The sequence below is a fragment of the Eumetopias jubatus genome, unplaced genomic scaffold, assembly GCF_037043125.1.
Source record: "Eumetopias jubatus isolate StellerSeaLion01/CBP00866 unplaced genomic scaffold, mEumJub1_p1.0 scaffold_10, whole genome shotgun sequence".
NCBI classification, from domain to species: Eukaryota; Metazoa; Chordata; class Mammalia; order Carnivora; family Otariidae; genus Eumetopias; species Eumetopias jubatus.
In genome coordinates this window covers 79,899,686-79,918,903 of record NW_028274816.1, presented here as the reverse complement: position 1 = coordinate 79,918,903, position 19,218 = coordinate 79,899,686, and the positions used below count along the sequence as shown (strand labels likewise).

Genomic DNA, 19,218 nt, shown 5'->3' with positions numbered 1-19,218 from the left:
GATAGGGGGTCCGAGTGCCCCAGCTTTCCCGAGGCTGGCAGGTGACAAGGGAGCAGCCTGGTGGGCCGGGCTCCCCCGAAGACTTGAATGATGCTGTATGAATGGACATGCTTGCTCGTCAACCCCTCAGAGTTGAAGAAGCAACATCTCGAGAATTTAATGTCTTGCTTATATAGCAGAGCTGGATCTAAAATCAGGCCTGATTTCCTGATGTGCTTTTTTGTGTTCATCTGTTCTAAATTCTGTATTTTATTTTTTATTTTTAAAGATTTTATTTATTTGACAGAGAGACACAGCAAGAGAGGCAACCCAAGCAGGGGGAGTGGGAGAGGGAGAAGCAGCCTTCCCACGGAGCAGGGAGCCCGATGTGGGGCTCGAGCCCAGGACCCTGGGATCATGACCTGAGCCAGAGGCAGATGCTTAACGACTAAGCCTCCCAGGCGCCCTAAATTCTGCATTTTTATGTGTGTGTTAGTATAAAGACTTGAATTCAGTTAGAAGCTCATGAAAACATCCGTTGGTGGACGTTTCTACTGGGCTTCCACGAGCCCATGGGCTGTCTTCAGGGCATGTGCGGAGGGCGAGAGGGCCTCTTGAAGACATTGCAGTATTAAAGTAATTAGTGACCTGAAGCTACGTGTCAGTCCGTTTTCGTTGAAAACAGGGATGTGTGTGTGGAGCAGAGAAAACACGTCCCTGGGCACTGAGCCTGCTCCATGGGTGTGCTCACTCTCCTTTGCACCTGCTCCCACTCAGGTGCCTGCTGTAGATCACCGTCGACTCCCCGGGAGCCAGTGGGTGTGGAGGGCGCAGAGGGCGCGGAGGGCGCAGAGGGCGCGGTCCCAAAGCTGTGCTTTCCTGCGTTTTGCAGTGCTGCCTGGCTGAAGGTGAAGCCGAGTCCCAAAGATGCCACAAAAGAACAGTCGCTCCAGCAGGATGAGGCTCAGGAGGAGAGTCCGTTGAGGGGAGCTGTTGTGCAGGAAGCAGTTAGGTTTGTGCTGCTATTTTTCAAATCTTTGAGAAAAAAAGGGCGCACCCGGGTTCTGGAGTGGACTCTCCTCACCTGCGTACTACGAATAAAGCCAGTTATGTAAAGTGTCAGCCACCGGCTCTGCTGTCGGATGGCCCAGTGCAGACGGCGAGCCCCTTTCACTCTCTTCACTCAACATCATGTGTGTCCGTTGTCCACTGGTTGCTTGTTTTGTGTGTGGTGCAGCGGTGAGCTCTATGGAGACTTCTAGAAACAGGGCTGGAAGAATCCCAGCCCCCGTGACTTAGAGTCGCAGGAAGGGCCTGCTATGACTGATCTGGGGCAGAGCTGGAGGGTGAAGAATGGAGGCCCGGAAGGGGACGGGCTGCTTCCTGCTGCAGAGGGCTGGGCTTCGTGGGCCCCAAAACAGGCTCGAATCGGGGGTGAGGTGAGAATATTCCGGAGGGAGCTCTGCGTTTGTGTGGCCGAGATTGTTCTTGCATTGTGGGAAAGTGAAAATGAGTGTGGGCTGTTGTGTAATTGGACGCTAGTCACGCATGCTAAACTGAAGGACTCAGAGCCCCCTGAGCTCTGAGGTGGTGCCAAGTTAGCGTTTCCTTTCTGGCTTTATGTGTCTGTGTCCTCCTTCTAAACTCGAAGATCCAGCAGCAGCTTTACTTTATGGTCGAACAGGAAATCCTAAGAACAGCGATGGCTCTCTTTCTTGAGAATATTCGTGGGCAGTTTTGGTGGCTGTCCACGCTACCCGGGAGTGCGTCAGCACGGCGCCTCACGTGAGGAGCTCCAGCGGTGGAGGTGGTGTCGCCTGTGGAGCCCAGCCCCGGCGCCCCTGACCCTGACCCTGGCGTGGCTGTGGCGACGGCGGCCTGTGGGGCAAGGTGGGTGGTCTGAGTCTGTTTACTGTCCACCAGACTCGCTTGGCTTGATGCTGAAGCTTGTAAAACCTTGAAGGAGCTGCAAGAACTGAAAGCTGAGGGCTCGGACAAGACACAGAGGCAGAGGTGAGCCCCCATGTCCCAGGTGGGAGAGCGGCGGCCACTTCCGGGGGGGGTGGGGGGGCTGTGTGCACCTGGGCAGCCCCTGGCGGAGTGCACGGACAGTGTCTTCGGCACTGTCCCTGAGGCTTGCTGCACTCGCTGCTGACTCTGGCAGGACGGAGGGACTCTGCAGGAATGGGTAGAAAGCTGGAGTTGAGGTGGGGGTTTGCTTCTGAGCAGGAGTCGCCTGCTGCAGCTGGTCTGGGCGCTTGTACCCCGGACCTCATCAGCCTGGCCTCGCTGGATGAACGCGTGCCCACGGGATCGTAGGCAGTAGCTTTGTTACGAAGTATTCCTTCTGTGGAGTTAGATACTGAACGGACGTTGGCGGGTTGCGGGAGCTGAGAGGTCAGCCTGGCGTCTCCTTGTGCTGCCCCCCGCCCCGCCCCCCGCCCCGGTGCTCTGCTCTCGGCGGGAGGAGGTGGACGTGTGTCTGGCCATGCAGGTGCGTGTGCAGGTACTTGGCCTCAGTGTCGACTCGAATGTAGAGAGTTAGTGCCTGGCTGCACGCTTGAAGTCTGAAGTGTTGTTAGCGCTCTGCTGCCGTGTTGGGCTGTTTCACGACTCTGATCATACCTCGTCCTGCGGTCACCCACACGTGTGTCTCCTGTCACCTGGCACGGCAGACGCTCCCTGGCTGGGAGGGCTCTGGCCTGCGCACGACAGGCCCCGATTTCTTTCCTCTGTAGTTAAGGTTTCAAGCTACACAATCACGGGCATCTGGCTGGTGCAGTGGGTTGAGCGTCTGACTCTGGTTTGGGCTCAGGTCATGGTCTCTGGGTCCTGGGATAAAGGCCGCGTCGGGCTTCCTGCTCACTGAGGACTCTGCTGGAGGTGCTCTCTCCCTCGGCCCCTCCCCCACCCACTCGCACACGTGGTCTCTCTCTCAGGTAAATAGATCTTAAACAGCTACGCAGTCGCAGAACCTTAGGGTTGGAAGGGTCTTACTCCCCTGCTGGTGCCCCCAGGCCCTCCGGCCCACCTCACAAGGTAACTGCCCAGCATGGTCCCCCGGTGAGGCAGTCCCTTCCCATTCCCCTGGCTGCTGGCCTTTAGGAGGAGCCCTGAGACCCCCACCCACTGGCCCTTGGCCAGATAGCAAGACAGGAGCCCGCCGTGCCCCGTCATCCCTTTGGGTGGTCCTACGTGATAAATGCACGCATACAGCCCAGAATACTACAAAAGGAACTTCCGTGCACCAGCATCTCTAATCCGGGAATGGGCCCTCACCGCATGTCCCTCCTCGGTCCCTCCTCCGTCACCTGTTCCTCCCCCAGAGCGAACCACCGTCCCGGCTCCTCCGTTCATCTTCTCATCACCCCCACCCGTAAATCTGCCCCCTATGGACGTGTCCCTGACGGTTTGCTGACACGGGCCGGGTCATGGGCAAGTCCTCATGCAGGGGGGCGGCACGCCGGGTCCCGTGGACTTGTGGCGGTGATGCCCTGTGTTCACTGTCTGTTCCCCGACCTCGCTGACATTTGCTAGTGTCTGTGTGCTAATTCTGGCCACTCAGGTGAGAGTGTCGTGGTGCTTCGTGGTTTTCATTTGCGTTTCCTTGCAGTCGACTGAGGATGTGAAGTGTCTGTTGTGTTGATTCCTGAGGCTGTTTACTGTGTTCTGGGTGTGAGCTGGTGTCAGACAGACGTGCAGCAGCTGGGGCTTGCCTGTGTGTGAGCTTCCTAGCGGAGTCTCTCGATGAAGAAGTTGTTTCAGGTTTTGACTCAGATCAGTTCATTGATGTTTTATCTGACGGTGGGTCTTGTTCTGTGAGTGGTCTCAGAAGTGCTGGCCAACGCTGGGGCCCCAGAAGATAGTCTGTGCTCTCTCCTATGTGGTCTGCTCCTGTGGCCATGTTCGCATGTCTGCGGTCCATCCTGAGCCAGTTTCTGCGCCGGACACCAGCTGCAGCTCCGTGTGTGGACATCCTCCCAGAGACGTGCCGTTCCAGCGCCGTCCACCGGGTGGGCTGCTGGGCCTGAGCTTTACCCCGGGGTGTGGCTACACTGCTCTCGAAGGAGCCTTGTTGGTTGTTAGTCTTTCCCTCGGGGTGGGTCAGAGCATCCAGGGCAGAGTGGTGTGGTCTCGCGCCCGGACGGTGAGCATCAGGCTGCCAGCATCCCAGGAGTGGCCAGCCTGCCTGCAGGTCCACAGACACTCCAGGAGAGGAGCAACCAGACCTCTCTGAGTTGGAGAGGGGCCCCAGGGTCCAGCTTCTCAGACGTCACCAGGCTCCTGTCTCCCACATTTAGGCCGCCCCCGGGCCCCCATGTGCCTGGTCCCACCAGCCCTGTGCCTGTGAAGTCGGCAGGGCACGCACGTGGCCTCTCCGCTTTCCCCATGACCGGCCTAGAATTCAGCTTGGTCTGCTCAGCGCCGTTGGTTACCACGCTGTGTCCTGTTTCCCCTTGTCTCTGGGTTTGTGTCTGACTCCATTAAAGCAGAGTTTGGAAAGGGAACAAAATTAGTTTGATTGGTTTGGTCTTCTGTCCTCTGTAGTGGTTTAAAGGCAGCCATTATTCTTTGGAAATGTACTGAGAGCCTAACATACCCATCGAGACGTTCGGAAGTGCCCTCAGCGGGTCCTGACTGGCGGTGGTGCGGCACCTGGGCGCTTGCTGGAAATGCAGCATCGCAGTCTCCTGCGAATCTGCTCTTTAACAAGACCTGTGGGACGTCGCGTGGCCGCCAGGATTAGAGAAACTCTGTGGCTTTATATGCATTTGATTTTCCTCCACTTGGAGTAGTACCTTAAATATACAAAATAGGGTATTTTCTTGCTTTTGATTTTAATTTTTGATTTTATTTCTACATAGTGTCTCAGACACCCAGTTAGCAGACAAGGTAGAGAAGGCGGTCCTGGAGCGTTTGAAGCCTCTCCTGGTCAAGGCCCAGGTAATCCAGTTGCTTGCCTTTGGAAGTGTTAGAATAAAAGGAGGCCCTTCGTGAGGCCTGGTGTCCACCTGGCAGCTGGGGGCTGCCAGGCCGAGCCGTGCTGTGTGGTATAGGTGCGGCGCTGCTCAGCCCCTCTGGGTCTACGGATGGGTCTTCAGTGCACATAAGGGACCAAGACAAGGGAAGAGAAAGTCCCGCTTTTGAGAAAGGGGAGATTTTATTTAGGGAATGAGTTTAGGTTCCAGCTTCCATTGTTAATGAACTAAATCTGTTGGTGATGTCAGTGTTCTGTTAGCTGCCTCTGCACAGGTCCTGGGCTCTCTCACCTCCGTGCTCTGGGGTGATTGGCACTATTTCCCGAGGGTGAGCGCCTGTGCACAGATCGTCCCTCTCTCTCCCTCGGGGAGCGGGGAATGTGCAGTGTCACCAGCAGGTGCCACCCTCCCGTGGGCAGTAAGCCGGACGTGCCGGCCCAACCCTGCAGGTGCACTGGTCGTGGAAATAGTCTTGTCTTTGTGGACATTGGGGCCACAGGGATATCATAATCTTATGTGGAGCGAACGATGTTCTGGGTCCCTGAGGGGCCACTGAAGTCTGTAGCTCTGGTGTGAGAAGCGTGTCATTATTATGAGGGTCCGGGACATGTCAGGAGCAGAGAACCATCCACCTCCTTGTTTCGTTGTTGAGGGAGCTGGAACAGATGTGGGGTGATTGCATAAAGACACACAGCTACTCGGACAGTGTTTCCAAAGTTGAGTGAAGAAAGGGGACAGAAAGCCAAGATCAACACACAGCCTTTGTTTTCACAAGGACACAAGCTGGGAATTGCTGCAGAGCCTGACGTAGCCAAAGCCGCTGAGCGGCTCCGTGCACAAGTTAGTCTCGTAACAGTTTGTACCAGCGTGGGTTATAGATTTTGACAATTCATGGATCATGCTTGTCTGTTTTAGCAGAGAGTCAACTTTTCTCTGGAAGCAGATCCTCAGCTGAGGGACCACCCATCAGCAGACACGGCAACCGCCCAGCCCACGGAGGAGGTGCGTGCGCGGTGGCCCTGCGGACACCACTGTCCTGTTGTAAGAGCGTGCCGGGTGGCGAGGGAATGACACAGGTTCCTGTGAGCGCGGGGGGCCCTGCTCAGGAAGGGGGAAGTGACGGTTCCTTTTGGCTTGTTGACGTTTATGACGGAACTCTCTGGAGCCGCAGGGGTCTGTCTGTGGCTCTGTCCTCTCCTGGGGACAGGATGGGGCTGCAGTGTGTGGCCCTGAGTGCGGGCGGCCTGAGGTCGGAGAGCAGCCGTCCTCTCGTCCTGCCACGCGGCCTGGCTTTGCTCACGACGGGCCTGATGCTCACTGTTCGGCAGGCATGTTTTGAGTGCCGGACAGTGACCAGGACCTTGCCTAGCAGACAGCAAACGGTAAGATGTGAGAAGCACGAGAGCACGTGTCGTGGTTGGGCACCCCTGCACGTCCCCCTGCAGGACCTGTGTCTGGCGTGTGTGGGAACGATCCTGTCTCACCAGGACTTGGGCTGTGGGTGGGAGTCTCAGGCCGATGCCCTGAGCCTGCCAGGTTGGAAAGCAGCTGTTTGAGCTCAGAGCACACACGGGGCCGAGCTGGCGTGCGGGGTCAGGGTGAGAGGTACTGGGACGAAGCCGCACCAGCCCCGTGACCTGGGATTTGGAGAGTGTGACCCACTCTGCGGATAGGGCAGGTGCCTGGCTGCAGCGCAGGTGCGTGGTCTTTGCGGCTGTCACTTCACTGCACCAGCATCTCATGGTGGAGTCACGGGTCAGGAGGTCCTGAGGCTGGGAGCTGAGAGCCTGCCCGGAGCGCGCGCAGACCCCCGTGCCTCGCGCAGCCCGGCCTCCAAGCGATCCTTCCCTCCTGGTGGAGCGTCTCAGCCGGGGCGGCATCCCTGAGTGACCGTCAGGGCTGTCAGCGGAGTCCGTGTGTTGAGGGCTACCAGCCTCGCACATGAGAGTCAGTCTGTGGGCGCTGGGTGGTCTTGAGGAGACTGAGTGAGAAGGAAAGCAGCTCTGAGAGCAGCTAGTGTCCTGGGGTAGGTGTGGGCATCACCATGGAGGTCCCCAGGTGGCACGCGGGAGGGTGTGTGTGTCAATAACTGAATAAAAACGAACAGGGAGACTCAACTGAAGTCGGCATGGTGATGTAGAGAGAAGCGTTTTCTGTGTTAACTTGTAAAACTGTGGGGCCTCCACGCAAATTCTCAGAAGCCCCATCTCTAGAAGGGAGGAGACGTTTGTGGCCTTCACACACAGAATATCGCTCTCGACGGGTTCACTTGCCGACACGACCGTCTCTGCTGTCAGGAAGGAGTAATGCACCTTTGTCTGGCCCTAAGCTCAGCACCTGAAATGTAGCTTTCCAAGATGCTCCAGTTTTTTGTAATTTGAAAGTTATATATATGCACATGGCTGGCTAAAACTTCCAGTAATTCAGAAGTATGATGTAAAAGTTAAACCGTCCTGTGAAGGAGCGCCATAGGCTTTCGGTACCCGGCTTCTTTCCTTACATGCCAGTGAGCGCTCCGTATCACTGTGGCGAGAGCTTCCTTGTCTTTTCCAAGGGCACACGGTATTCCCGATGTTCCGTTCTCTGTAGGTGAAAAATCTCACCCGTGCAAATCCATCTGCATTAACTCGACCCATGTTCCTGGGTTCCTTTGCTCTAGATTCTCTTGTAACTGTTGTCTGAATATTCAGCTGATATTTACTTAACTTATGGTTGGGCGTTTCTTCATATCTTTATCGGCCGTAAAGATATATATACATTTTCTGATCCGTTAGAAGGTTTTTGAAATTGCTGTGGCGGGAACTGTTCATGGCATGTCCCACGTGCACGTGCTCGCGCAGCTCTTCCAGCTCTGAGATGGGACTGTTCCTGTCTCCTTGATGGGGATGAGAGCGAGGCACAGGGGCTCACGCACGCTGCCAACAAGGTGCAGCAGAGCCGGGACCCCGTGTCCCACAAATGGCTCCTTCCAGAGCCTGAGGCCGTCACTCCCCGCGGACATTCCTCGCAGAGCCTCTTTCAGAGTAGATTATAGACCTGTCTTAGAATCAGAAGAACTGGAGCGTGTTTAAAATCGCTTTGCAGACTGTACAGTGCTTTGTGAACATAAAGAATACGAGGTCGAGAGAAGCTAGTAAAGCTCTCCTGGGTTAAGGTAGAAAGTGTCGAGTGAAGGCAGAGAATGAGGCTCGTGATGTCATGAATAGAAGCACACGAGGACAGACCCGTCGTCTGGGAGCCGACACTGAGCTGGCGGGCTCGCTCTCTGGGCGCGGCACCCGGAGGACGCTTGCCTTACCAGCGGGCGGGTGCTTACGGTCAGCTGCCTGGTTCGTGGCCGCGTCCGAGCGGCTCGTGGCAGCTGTGCCCGTGGGGCTGCCTTGGACTCGCTGGTGCAGGAGGGGGGTGGTGCGCGGATCGCCCGGGGCTGCTCTCCGTCTTCAGGTCTTTCATTGCCTCTCCGCTCCTCCCTTGCTTCGCAGGCTGCGGCTGTGGACCGTGAGCCCCGCAGCCTCCGCCAGCCGGGGGACTGTTTGGAAGACGCCACTCACGGGCCCTGGGCCACGACCCGCCGTAGGGTCTCGGAGTTGGAAGCCTCCGCTCCCGTGGGGGATGGCAGGGACAGCCCGTATCTGGAGACTCTGATGCTGCGGATGGAGGAGATGGAGGTGAGGTTTGGGGCCACCCCCCATTCCCCTGCAGCCTGGGCGTCCATCCCAGCCTGACTGCAGCCGGTGCAGGGCCTCGCGAGAGTCACCTGCCCTCCCTAAAAGTCAGGGGTCTTCGAGGCTAAAAGGAGGTGTGCGGTGTCGGCACCCTACGGGACGTGGAGCTCAGGAGGTGAGGTCATTGGTTTGGGAACAGCCCTGGGACCAGAGCTGGGACCAGCGACTTCTCCACCCACCCCGGCGTGGGGTCCCCGCAAATCGCAGACCATCCTCCTTACTTCCCACGATACCACTACACAACGCTTTTGTGCTATGAGTGTAGACCTCCCGGCGGGACCCAGCCGGGGCCCTGGATTGTCCAGAGCAGGGACCTGAGGCGTAACGAGGGAGTGAGCGGTGCGGCTATGGCTGCCGGAGCTGGGCCGGGGCACCAGGTCTCCTGACCCCCACCCCAGCCGGTCACGTCGAAGTGCACCATGACTGAGTCTCTGTTTGGATTTGCTGCTAAGTAGAAACATAGGGAAGACCATCTTTTGTTGGTTTTTGAAAACGTAAAGATGTCGTTCACCCCAGTGCCAGCACGGTCCCCTTCCCGGGGGTAACCGTCCGGGCCTGCAGCGTCCACAGTGGCCGGCTCTAGCCTTGTAGGGTGATTCAAACGTAAATTCAGATGGAGCCCATGGCTCACATTAGAAGTGGTCAGTGGCACACGGAGCAGGTCCCTTGTCATGGCAGGTTCTCGTGGCCAGTGTTGGTCTCCGTTAGGTTAGATGAATTGCTTCATTTAATTTTAGACTTGGCCTTGTAAACGCGCCTCACCTCCTGTTTCGGGCACAGGGCCTGCATCATATGGGTGAACTGTTCTGGTGTGTAACGAAACTATTCTTTTCTCATGAATTAAACTTTTTTTTTTTTTTTTTTTTAAGAAATACCAGGAGACAGTTCGCCAAAGATACAATAAAATTGAATATGCTGATCCTCATCTTTGGATGCAGGAAGGGAAGATGGGTGAGTGTCTCCCCCCCATGCGTTCCCCCCACATTTATTCTGCAAGGCTTCAGACGTACAGGAAAGTTGCAGACCTTTGGTGGTGGACACACACGTACCCGCTTGCGCTCCTTCGTCCTGCCAGTCGTCCTGCGTCTGGGCGCATCTCCGAGAAAGTTGCAGGTGTGGCAGGCATGACCCCGAACCTTGCAGTGTGTGTATCTGCGGCTAGAGTGTCATGTTTCTCTGTGGCTCTTTTTCCTTTTGAGATAAAATTTACATGTAATAAAAAACACAAATATTAATTGTGTCCTTAGATGGGTTTTGACAAATGGAGACACAGTGGGCTTCTCATGTGCAGACATGCCTCTGATTCATCCAGCAGCCTGTGGAGCCACACTTGGTTCTGTCCAGTTTGGGGCTAGGAATCGGTGTGCTGTGAGCATGTTCGTGTGTGGTCTTGTGTGGACGTAAGTCTTTATTTCTCTTGGATAAACACCTGAGCAGACTTGCCAGGTCCCGGGACAGGTGTGTGTTTAACTTTGTAGAAAACTGCCAAACCTTTCCCCAGGGCGGCTGGCGGTCTGTGATTGTCGCTGTGGTGATGGGCGTGGACTGATGTCTCGTGGTTTTAATTTCATTTCCTTGATGAATGATGATGTTTAGAACATTTTTATGTGATTATTAGCCAGTGGTGTGTCTTTCTTCATGAGGTATCCAGATATTTTGTACATTTTTAAAAATTGGGTTGTCTTTCGGTTTTGAATCATGGGGGTTGTTTGTGTGAACGTTCTGAGACAAGTTCTTTGTCAGATACATACGTTGTCCGGCTTTACTGAGATGTGATTCACGCTCCTTAGACTCACCCTTCAGAGCACGCAGCTCAGTGGTTTCTCGTGTGTTTGCAGAGCTGTCTGACTCCAGAACACGTTCATCCCCTAAAAAGCCCTGTGCGTGCAGCAGCCCCCCACCCCCACGCCCCTGCCCGGCCCCCACAGCCACGTGTCTCCTCGGACAGATGTTTGCCGATATTTCCCCTATTTTCTCAGATGTATTTTGTTATAGGAAGACATTTCTTGCTTCAAAAAGTCTAACATCAATTTTTTCTTTTTCTTTTTTGACCTAAGAAACCTTTGCCTACCCCCAAATTGAGAAGGGGGTGTCCTGTTTTCTTCTAGAAGCTTTATGGGTTTAGCTGTTGTGTGTAGGGTCCATCTTGAATGAAAGTTGGCCTGTGACGTGAGGTGGAGGTGGAGGTCCGTGTTTTGTTCTCCTAACGGACAGCCCTTTGTTCTGCGGCCGTCTGTAGAGAAGACGTCCACTTCTGTCCTCCTGCAGACGGACACAGTGGCCGGGCTCCTCTCACACCTGCGGCTGGAGTGTCGCTCATCAGTGGTCGCCCTGTGGCCGTGGGGGGGCGCTGTGCGCACAGGGCGTGAGCATGGAGCATCGGGGTGCGGGAGGCCTGCCGCTGAGCCGTGTCATGTACGGCTCTTTTAAAATAGGGGTGCAGGGTACCATCTTGGGGAAAGTGCTGTCCAGGCCACATCCTGACAGAAAGATGAGCCACTAAGCACAGCGCTGTGTCGTGTTTTCTGTGATTCTCAAGCCCCTGCCCTCTGCTCCTGGCTCTGTCTGCCCTCCAGCTGTCACGGTGACCTCACACAGCCACGGAGCCGCTGCCTGCCCTGCTCTGGAGCTTGGCTCCTTCCTCCCTCCCTGGCCTGCGAGCTCCCGTGGACGCCTGTCGTGTCCACTGTGTGTCAGGGTCACGGGTGGACGGATCTCGTTTCCCAGCTAAGCCACAGATTTCAGGCCAGACTACCCTCTTCCATGCGGGCCCCTGTGTATTCGTGTGTCCTTGGTATTCGGTGTCTGTTGGTGTGGGAGCAGAGGGGGCGCCGAAGGCGGCTCACTCCGCGGACGGTTTGGCTCCTGGCCGCGGAGTGGGGTTGCATTGTGCAGAAGCCGGTCTTCCCCAGGACTCTGTGGTGTTGTTTCAAGGACAGTGTAGTTACTCGTCTCCGCCCGTGAGTGCGCGAGGCTGGGTGTGCCCCGGCCGGGAGCGCGGTAGAGCCCGAGAGTGACACCTGCAGGCTTGGTGAGTCCCAGGAGGAACCCGGTTTCTGTTGCTCTGGTTGTGTGCTCGTTGTCAGAACCACACTGAGCGTCTGACCCTTCTCTTGTCCGCTCCTCGTGTGAAGAGTGCACAGCTGTTCTCAGGATTCTGACACACGCTGACGGGTGTAGCATCTCCGGCACATGGGAAACTATAGGTGTATCCGAGTGACTCCTACTTACAGGTGCTCCTTACCTGAGAGGGTCACACGTTTTCTTCCTGTACTTGAAACACACTTAAAATTTTAAATGACCCAAAGCTCACAAGAGCTGTCGAGCCTGCAAGGTCTAGGTAATAAGTTAATGTTTTGACCGTTGTTGCGGATTTTTCCCAGTAGCTAATTAAGTGTTGAGCTGTGAATGCTTTTTTCCTTCCCCAGTAATGAAACCGTTTAAAGGTTAAAACACAAACCCACAAACCCACGTGCTCAAGCCTCCTCCAACGGTGGCCCTAACGGGGGCCTGCAGAGCCTGGGGCTTCGCACTGACCTCGTCGTGGAGCGTTCTCCGAGCTCATGAGGCTCGTGATTCCTTGTTGTGACTTTAAATTCGCCTTTTCTTTGCAAACCAGAGCATTTTTGCATGGCCGGCCACCCCGGTCAGGTTTGAGAGATGGGCCTGGGAAGCACGCCGGCTCTTCACTCTGTGTGGTCACTGTCTGCCTCTCTTCTAGAGCACACACTCCCAGCAGTGAGTGAAAGGCCTCTTTCTCCTCATCCAATCAGGATCACAAAGACCCCAGCTCGCAAAGACCCAGACGTGAACATCGTGTTGGAAAGACCCCGGAATGGCAAGTGAGTGGCACTGAGACCCACATCAGACCCGTGTCCGCACGCTGGCTTGCCTCTGGTGAAGCATCAGGGCCCTTTGATTCCCACAAGACAGGGCCCGACCCCCCCGAGCTCCAGGAAGGCCCCGTGACATAGCGTGCTTGTGAGGCGGGCAGGCCATGTGCCGTCTCTGCGGGCGGCACCACTATCCCCTGGCTCGTCTTTCCTGGCGCAGCATCATGGGGCCCTGGGGCCGTGCCCGTCCCACTGCACACCTGCTTCGAGCACTTTGGCCTCCGGGACAGGGACTCCCGCCACAGGCAGGGTGGTCAGGGCGTGGTGGGGGGTGTTGAGTTCATTCAGGTGGAAGGAGAGAGACCGACCTTCGCCGGTCCGTGCGTCGGGTGGAAGGAACCACTCAGCCTTGTGTACGGTGATCTGAATGCTCTCCCTTCTTTCTCTCAGTTCCCTGGATGAAAGTGTGGGGACTGACGAGGGGTCTGAGAAGAGAGGGGCTCCCATTGTGCCCCTTCCAGAGGAGAGTCCACAGAAGGAAGGCCGGGCCGCCCTGTGGGTGCCCCCGGGCCTACGGCAGAGCATCGGTGACTACTGTAGCCGCTTCGAGCAGTACCTCCGCCTGGTGGCGCACGAGGCTGTGGGTGCCTTCAACCCATGGCTGATGGCCGAGAGGTCAGTACAGTGTCGTGGCCTCCGCCTGGGGACCAGGTGCCAAGCATGAGCTCACAGAGGGGCTGTGGTCACATCACTGGTGTATTTGTTCCGAGCATGAAGCTTCCTTCCCTCGTGGGGGTGGAGGGGGGTGGTGGCCGCGCTGTGGGAGCGGAGGCGGGGAGGCCCCACCTGCAGACTCGCCCCCTCCTCCGTCCACTGTTGGCGGTACTTGGACTTGGCGTGAAGCCGTAAATGACGGCAAATGGGAGAGTAGGGGCGTCGGAAGCCATCGTGCAGCCAGACGGATGGCGGAAGGCCCAGCCACTGGGAGTGCCGTGGAGACCAGGGACGAGGGGCGCCGGGCACCCACGGGTGGAGGTGTGGGTGCGGGTGAGCATGAAGGTCGGGCAGACTCTGAGAAGCAGGGTAAAGCTTCAAACCAAACAAACCAGAGTGAGTGTTCTTAGGAGTAAAGGACACAGTCACACCAGGAAACGCGCCCAGGATACCATGAAAAAGGAACTTCTGAAGAACGGAAGTAAGTTCTAAGAAGTTAAGAGTATCATGGCCAAAGTCACTGGAGAGTTTCAAGAAAAAAGCCAAACCTCTCAGAAGTAGAACAAAGCAAGCAGGCAATAGAAAAGACAAGATTTTAAAAATTCGCGGGTTGTTCTAGGAGTCGCAAGTCTAGGAGACGTCATGGAGCCGTGGCTTCAGCAGCTGGAACGGGGGACGTCTGAGGCCAGGTGTGTGGGTGGCCTGCTCTCTGGAGAGGTGGTGGCAGTGCCCCCAGGTCTCCTTCCTACAGGGGCCTGGACGCCAGTCCGCCACCTGGGGCTGAGACTCCGACACGCTTCCTTTGCGGGGACACAGATGTTCGGCCCGTGGCGGCAGCATCTGACGGTGGGAGCTGCATCCGTGAGAACAGGGTACTACGGGGAGGGAGACTTTGAAGGAAACCCGGTAGGAAGCGCTCCCGGAGGCTGGCCGCCTGCAGTGTGTGTGTGAGTGAGGAGCGAGGGCACAGACTGTGCAGAGCGCACCTCGGGGCATCATCATGGAAAGGCGTGTGAGCATCCCCTGTGAGGAGTGGGTGACAGAAGGTTCCGGAGAGTCCAGTGGGCCCCTTCCAGGATCAGAAAGAGGAACGGCATGTTGTTTTCGGGAGGACACCACTAGAAGATATCAGAGCATCCCCCAAAATCTCCCCTCGAGTTCCATGCTCAGCTAAGCTGTCCGTTAAATGAGAGGGCAGAGTGGAGACACGTGCACGCGCGGTGTCCGGAAATTCGGTTGCCGGGCGGCGTTCCTCACTGAGCTCCGGGGGGCTTCTGTCACCCAGCACAGCGTGGGCATCGAGGAAGGGAAGACAGGACTTGGGAAGCGAGACTCTGGCGGGGAAGCCATCTCCACGTGAGCAGTGCTTCAGTGAGCATAGAGAGCGCCCGGCCCGGTGGCGGAAGGACGGAGGGCCGCGGAGGGACGGCGGGCGGGTCACAACACGTAAGGTACCCAGGGCGTCTGGACGCATGGGGGCACCTTTGCATTTGTCTCATAGTTTGGGGTGGGTGAGTGCCAGGAATGGCGAAAGCACAGTGGGTGATTCTGGTCGTGGTGCCTCCGGGAATCTGGACGACCTCCCACTCACGACAGGCAGAGTGTGTGCTCGACGGCATTGCAAGCTGCTAGCTGACGAAGAGCCGCAGGCCGGGCTGCCCCCCCCCCCGCCCCCACCGATGGTCAGCCCGGATGGAACGGGAGCCCTCTTGAGGCCCTTTTCAGATGGAGCCTGGAGCAGGGGGCCCAGGACTTACTGCGGTCACCTGTGAACGCTCACGTGTGACTGGGCCCCCGAGGGCGGCACTCCAGGTGTCAGGACGCAGAGGGGAGGGCAGGGCCCGGGGGTGCTGCACACACGGCTGGAACCTCAGAGGGACCGTGGCTTCCAGAAGGTTTATAAGCCCCGAACACAAAAAGTGAGAAGAAACCTATACATAGGTGCATGTTACAGCATTCTTAAAACGTCAAAGCCAGAAAACGTTAAAATCATTCGGAGGAGGAAAGAATGGGAAGCAGAAAGCTGGAGGCTGGAGGACGCGGCGTCTTCTGAAGGGAAGAGGGCCGCCGTTCCAGAGCTCGGTGTGTCGCGGACGTAAGAGGGTTCCAGACAAGCAAAGCGAGGACTTTGTCACCGGCCGCTTCGCCGTGGAAAATCGCGAGCGGGTGATTCTCAGGCAGAGCAGGAGTGGTGCCAGGGGAGGGGTCGGTGCGTGGGGGACTGCGTGGTGGCGGGGCGTGCGTGTGCATGAGGACACCCACCAGTGTCGCGGCGGGAGGAGCGTGAACCGTCGAGCCTCTGGGCTTGTCTGGGGAGACGGTAAGAATGTCCGTGGTCGGGCTCGACGTCAGCGTGCCCACAGAAACGCAGAGCGGAGTGTGCAGCGTCCAGGGTAGCAGCGAGGAGAAAGGGTCATAGAAATGCACAGAATCCACAGACAGGAGAAAGAGCAAATGGGCAACGAGAAGATATTCTGTGTTTTACTGGCAGGAGCTCCAATGTATCGGAATTACAGTAAATGTTTGCCTCGCCCGTGTGACTCTGCCCGTGGGACCCGTGTCCGTCCCCCCAAACTGGCGAGGTCAGGGGAACCCCCCACCTCGGAAACGCGAACCTCACGGTATTCCTGTCAGTAACATGGTCTCGGGAAACGGGCAGATGGCAATGCGTCTGAGCAGCTTTGAACACGGTGTGTGCACCCTCGGTAGAGACGGGAGAACAATGGACGCACCTTAGTTTCTGCTCTGTGGGTGTCTCGCGCGGTGGCCTGGGCTTGACGGCTGCTTTGGCCTGTTGTAGGGTTGATGGGGTTAGTGCGTGCATCCGCGCACCTGACGGGGAGGCCAGAGCGAGTCGTCCGCTGAGCTGGGGAGTTTGCAGCCCTCATGGATACGGGGTGCATGCGGTATGTGTCCGTGTGTCCGTCTGGCCCATCTGCTGAGGCTTCCACGCCGCGGCCCCAGGAGCACAGGGCACACTGGCTCCCGAACGCCGTTCTCCCCTCGGGGATACGGCCCGTCAGGGGCTGGGAGCAGGCATGACGGCCGAACCATGACACCAAGTCAGGAAGGAGGGGTCGGAGGACCAGGGGGCAGTCGAGGGGACCCAGGAGCAGCGGGGGGACGGGTGCTGGCAGCCCGTGTGCGGTGCGACTGTCAGAGGATCAGTATCCGCACAAATGGCTGGAGTCAATGCCGGAGTCTGCGAGGCTGAGCTGCTAGCAGTGGGGGAGGGAGGGCAGGGCAGGTGCGTGTCTGTCCGGGAGGGAGAGCGCCTCCCACAGCCATCTGACGGGAGCCGGGGCCATGCTGCGGGGCACGGGTGCACTGAGGGACAAGCCTCCCTCCTGTGGCCTGAGGGACCGTGAAGAAACCTCACACAAGCCCAGATTGAGGGACGTTCTGCAAATAAAGGCCTCCTTGCTCTTTTGGAAAATGTCACGGTTGCGAAAGACAGGCTGGGGGACGCCTGCAGACTGGCGGGGGGGCCGGAGAGGCGGGTGGCGGGCAGTGGATCCCGCCCCAGAGCGGACGCTGTGTCGACCCTTGGCAGACGTGAGCACGTGTCCCGTCAGTGGCAGCGTTGGGGGCCCTGTGTCCGAGGAGGTACCCGAGGGGGGCGCTGCGTGCGCAGAATGTGGACGCCAGGCCCGGGTCCAGGGAAGCGGGGCCTCGAATGCGCCTGTGAGGCTCGGGGCCGCCCGCTGGGTGAGTCCCGGCTCCCGTGGCTGTGCGCCTGCAGCTGTGTTGTCTGTCTTCCAGCTTCTCCGACGAGCTGGTAGATGAGGCTCTGGGGGCCGTGGCTGCGGAGCTGGAGGACGCGTGTGAGGACTATGCAGAAGCCGTGTTCACCTCGGAGTTCCTGGAGGCTGCGACCTGAAGGTGCTCCCTCCACGGTGGGCCTCCTCCCCGGGGCCCCAGGCGGTTTTGAGCCCAGCTGTCCCTCTGTGCCACCGGGATGCTGCCCTCCGGGAGGGGGGCCCTGTGCATCTTCTTGTCGTGGCGATGGTTCTGGGGTTGATGACGGAGAGCGAGGTGTTTCCCAGGGCCCGGGAATCGTGAATTATGACAATATAATGGTTTCTCAGTGTGTAATTTTCCTATTAAAATCCTATGCTCGTTCGGTTGCTGAGTTGGCGATGCGAGCATTTGGAGAGGCGCCAGCCGGTGTCTCTCTCTCGAGGGCCCTGAGCTCCCGTCACCCTGAGCTCGCTGCTGCCGGGACAGGAGCCCACCCGCCCTCCACCCCTGCCGGTCCTCTGTGCGCATCGCGGTCCGCAGCCTGTTCGTGCCACAGCGGACGTGTCCTGATGTGCAGACGGTGTCGGGACGTGGGGGCCATTGGAGGCCGTCGGGAGGGTCCTGAGCTGGCGTCCCTGTGTGCGGGGCCGGCACTCCCACGCCTGCGGACCCAGGGGAGCCTGGGCAGGGGGAGAGGACCGGCCTGGATGCGGGAAGCCCTCCGGGGCCCCCGAGACAGGAAGACACGTAAGAGCCACAGTTGCACGGTCCTCTCGTCCTTGCCAAGCTGTGTTTCCCAAGAAGAGCCTCTGATTTTTCAGAGAAAGGAAAGGAATGTGCATAAACAGAAGGCCACTTCCTGGGAGAAGCTTCCCTCGATCGGCTGGCCTGGGCTTGGCGGAAGGGCCGCGAAGGGAGTGACGTGAAGCCCCCGTGGATAATGTGAATCCTTGTGACGCGTGCGGTGTTGCGTCTGGACTTTGTGGTGCGTGTGTTTGAGGTGACTGCGTGAGCTGCTCGTCACACCAATGCGTGCACAGCTGGGTCGTCTTGTTGATGTTCTGCCTAATTTCACGTGGCCTTGGGATCAAGAAGGCTCTGGGGTTAAAGGTCTTGTGCGGGAGACGTGCGTGCACCTGAGGCAGCAGCATCGGTAGCTTGAGTTTGTGTGGCGGTTTGTACTGTGCTGATTCCTTAAATAAACTCAGGATTTTACAGTATGTGCGTGTCTGAGATAATTCATGGCACCTTCTTCCGCACAGACAGAAATGTGATTTATAGAAACCCCCAGGAACACTTTTAGATTTGCTCTGGGCACGGGGTTACTTGCTACGCATCACCCCCAGAAAGAAACGGTAATAAACCGAGTGTTTGTTGAGTGCACGCTCTGTGCACCCGCCTCTGGTCTGTTTGCTCCTGAGGGTGAGGCCCCTGCCTCACGTATACTGGGTGCTTGGTGGGTTCTTCTGCATTCGTGCAAGAAGGGAGGCCCCGCTTCCCCGGGGTGGGTCTCGTATGGGGGCAGGGGCCCCATCCCGTCTCTTCGGGGCCTGGGGTCCGAGGCGCTGGTGCCCTGGGAATTCCGAGTCGGTCAGAGAGGTGCCGCGTGCGGCTGCCGACGGCACCCTCGCTTCTTCCTCTGCCGGCAGCTCTGTGGGCCCGGAGGGAAGGTGATGGGTGGCCTGCCTTCCTCCCTGCAGGTGAGGGGCTGGAGGAGGAGGAAGGGGTCTCTGAAGCCCTCAGGGCCAGTGGGACAGGAAGGGCCTCGGGACGGGGTCAGCGAGTTTCCGGCTTTTCTGGGCTCCAGAGACGCAGTGGGAAGGCAGTGAGCTGCAGGTGGGTCACCTTCCCGGGGCCGCGGCAGCCTGCGGGCTCCAGAGGGGAGACGGCGGGTCCTCGCAAGAGTTGGGCTGCGCGACTTCCTCCAGACCTGGGGAGCGTTACTGAGCCCAGGGAACCCCGGCCTCCTCCCACCCCCAGCCCACCCCCTGGGCCCCTCCAGGCACTCCCAGGCCTACCTAGGAACTCCCCCCCCCCGTAGCCCCCTCCCACACTTCCTGGCTCTTCCCTCGGACCTGGCGGGTGCTGGGCCGCAGAGCCACAGGTCGGGTTACTGCCCAAGAAGCCCCCGCCCTGCTGGGTGGGAGCCTCAGGCCCCCAGAGGGCCGGGTCTCCCTGCCTGGCCACTCGAAGAAGGGAGAAGTCAGGGGCAGGGTCCCCTGAGCCTGGGCTGACGGCCCAGCCAGC

The 19,218-nt window shown here is 58.1% G+C and overlaps 1 protein-coding gene across 9 annotated transcripts in view; it reads left to right on the top strand.

Moving 5' to 3' along the window:
* KIAA0753 (KIAA0753 ortholog) overlaps positions 1-18,191 on the top strand; it is a 47,171-nt gene extending 28,980 nt beyond the window's left edge. For 2 of the 9 annotated variants that reach the window (XM_088028054.1, XM_028124877.2), the window contains exons 10-18: positions 872-991; positions 1,903-1,992; positions 4,845-4,923; positions 5,874-5,999; positions 8,441-8,626; positions 9,553-9,634; positions 12,405-12,525; positions 12,967-13,191; positions 16,993-18,191. In XM_088028054.1, the coding sequence (XP_087884180.1) occupies positions 872-991; positions 1,903-1,992; positions 4,845-4,923; positions 5,874-5,999; positions 8,441-8,626; positions 9,553-9,634; positions 12,405-12,525; positions 12,967-13,191; positions 16,993-17,110 (1,147 nt within the window). In that variant the 3' untranslated portion in view covers positions 17,111-18,191. Of the gene's footprint in view, positions 1-871; positions 992-1,902; positions 1,993-4,844; positions 4,924-5,873; positions 6,000-8,440; positions 8,627-9,552; positions 9,635-12,404; positions 12,526-12,966; positions 13,192-16,992 lie in introns of those variants that run through there. The other 7 variants (XM_088028055.1, XM_028124882.2, XM_028124881.2 and 4 more) reach the window with 7 other exon arrangements.
* Positions 18,192-19,218: the final 1,027 nt, after the last annotated feature.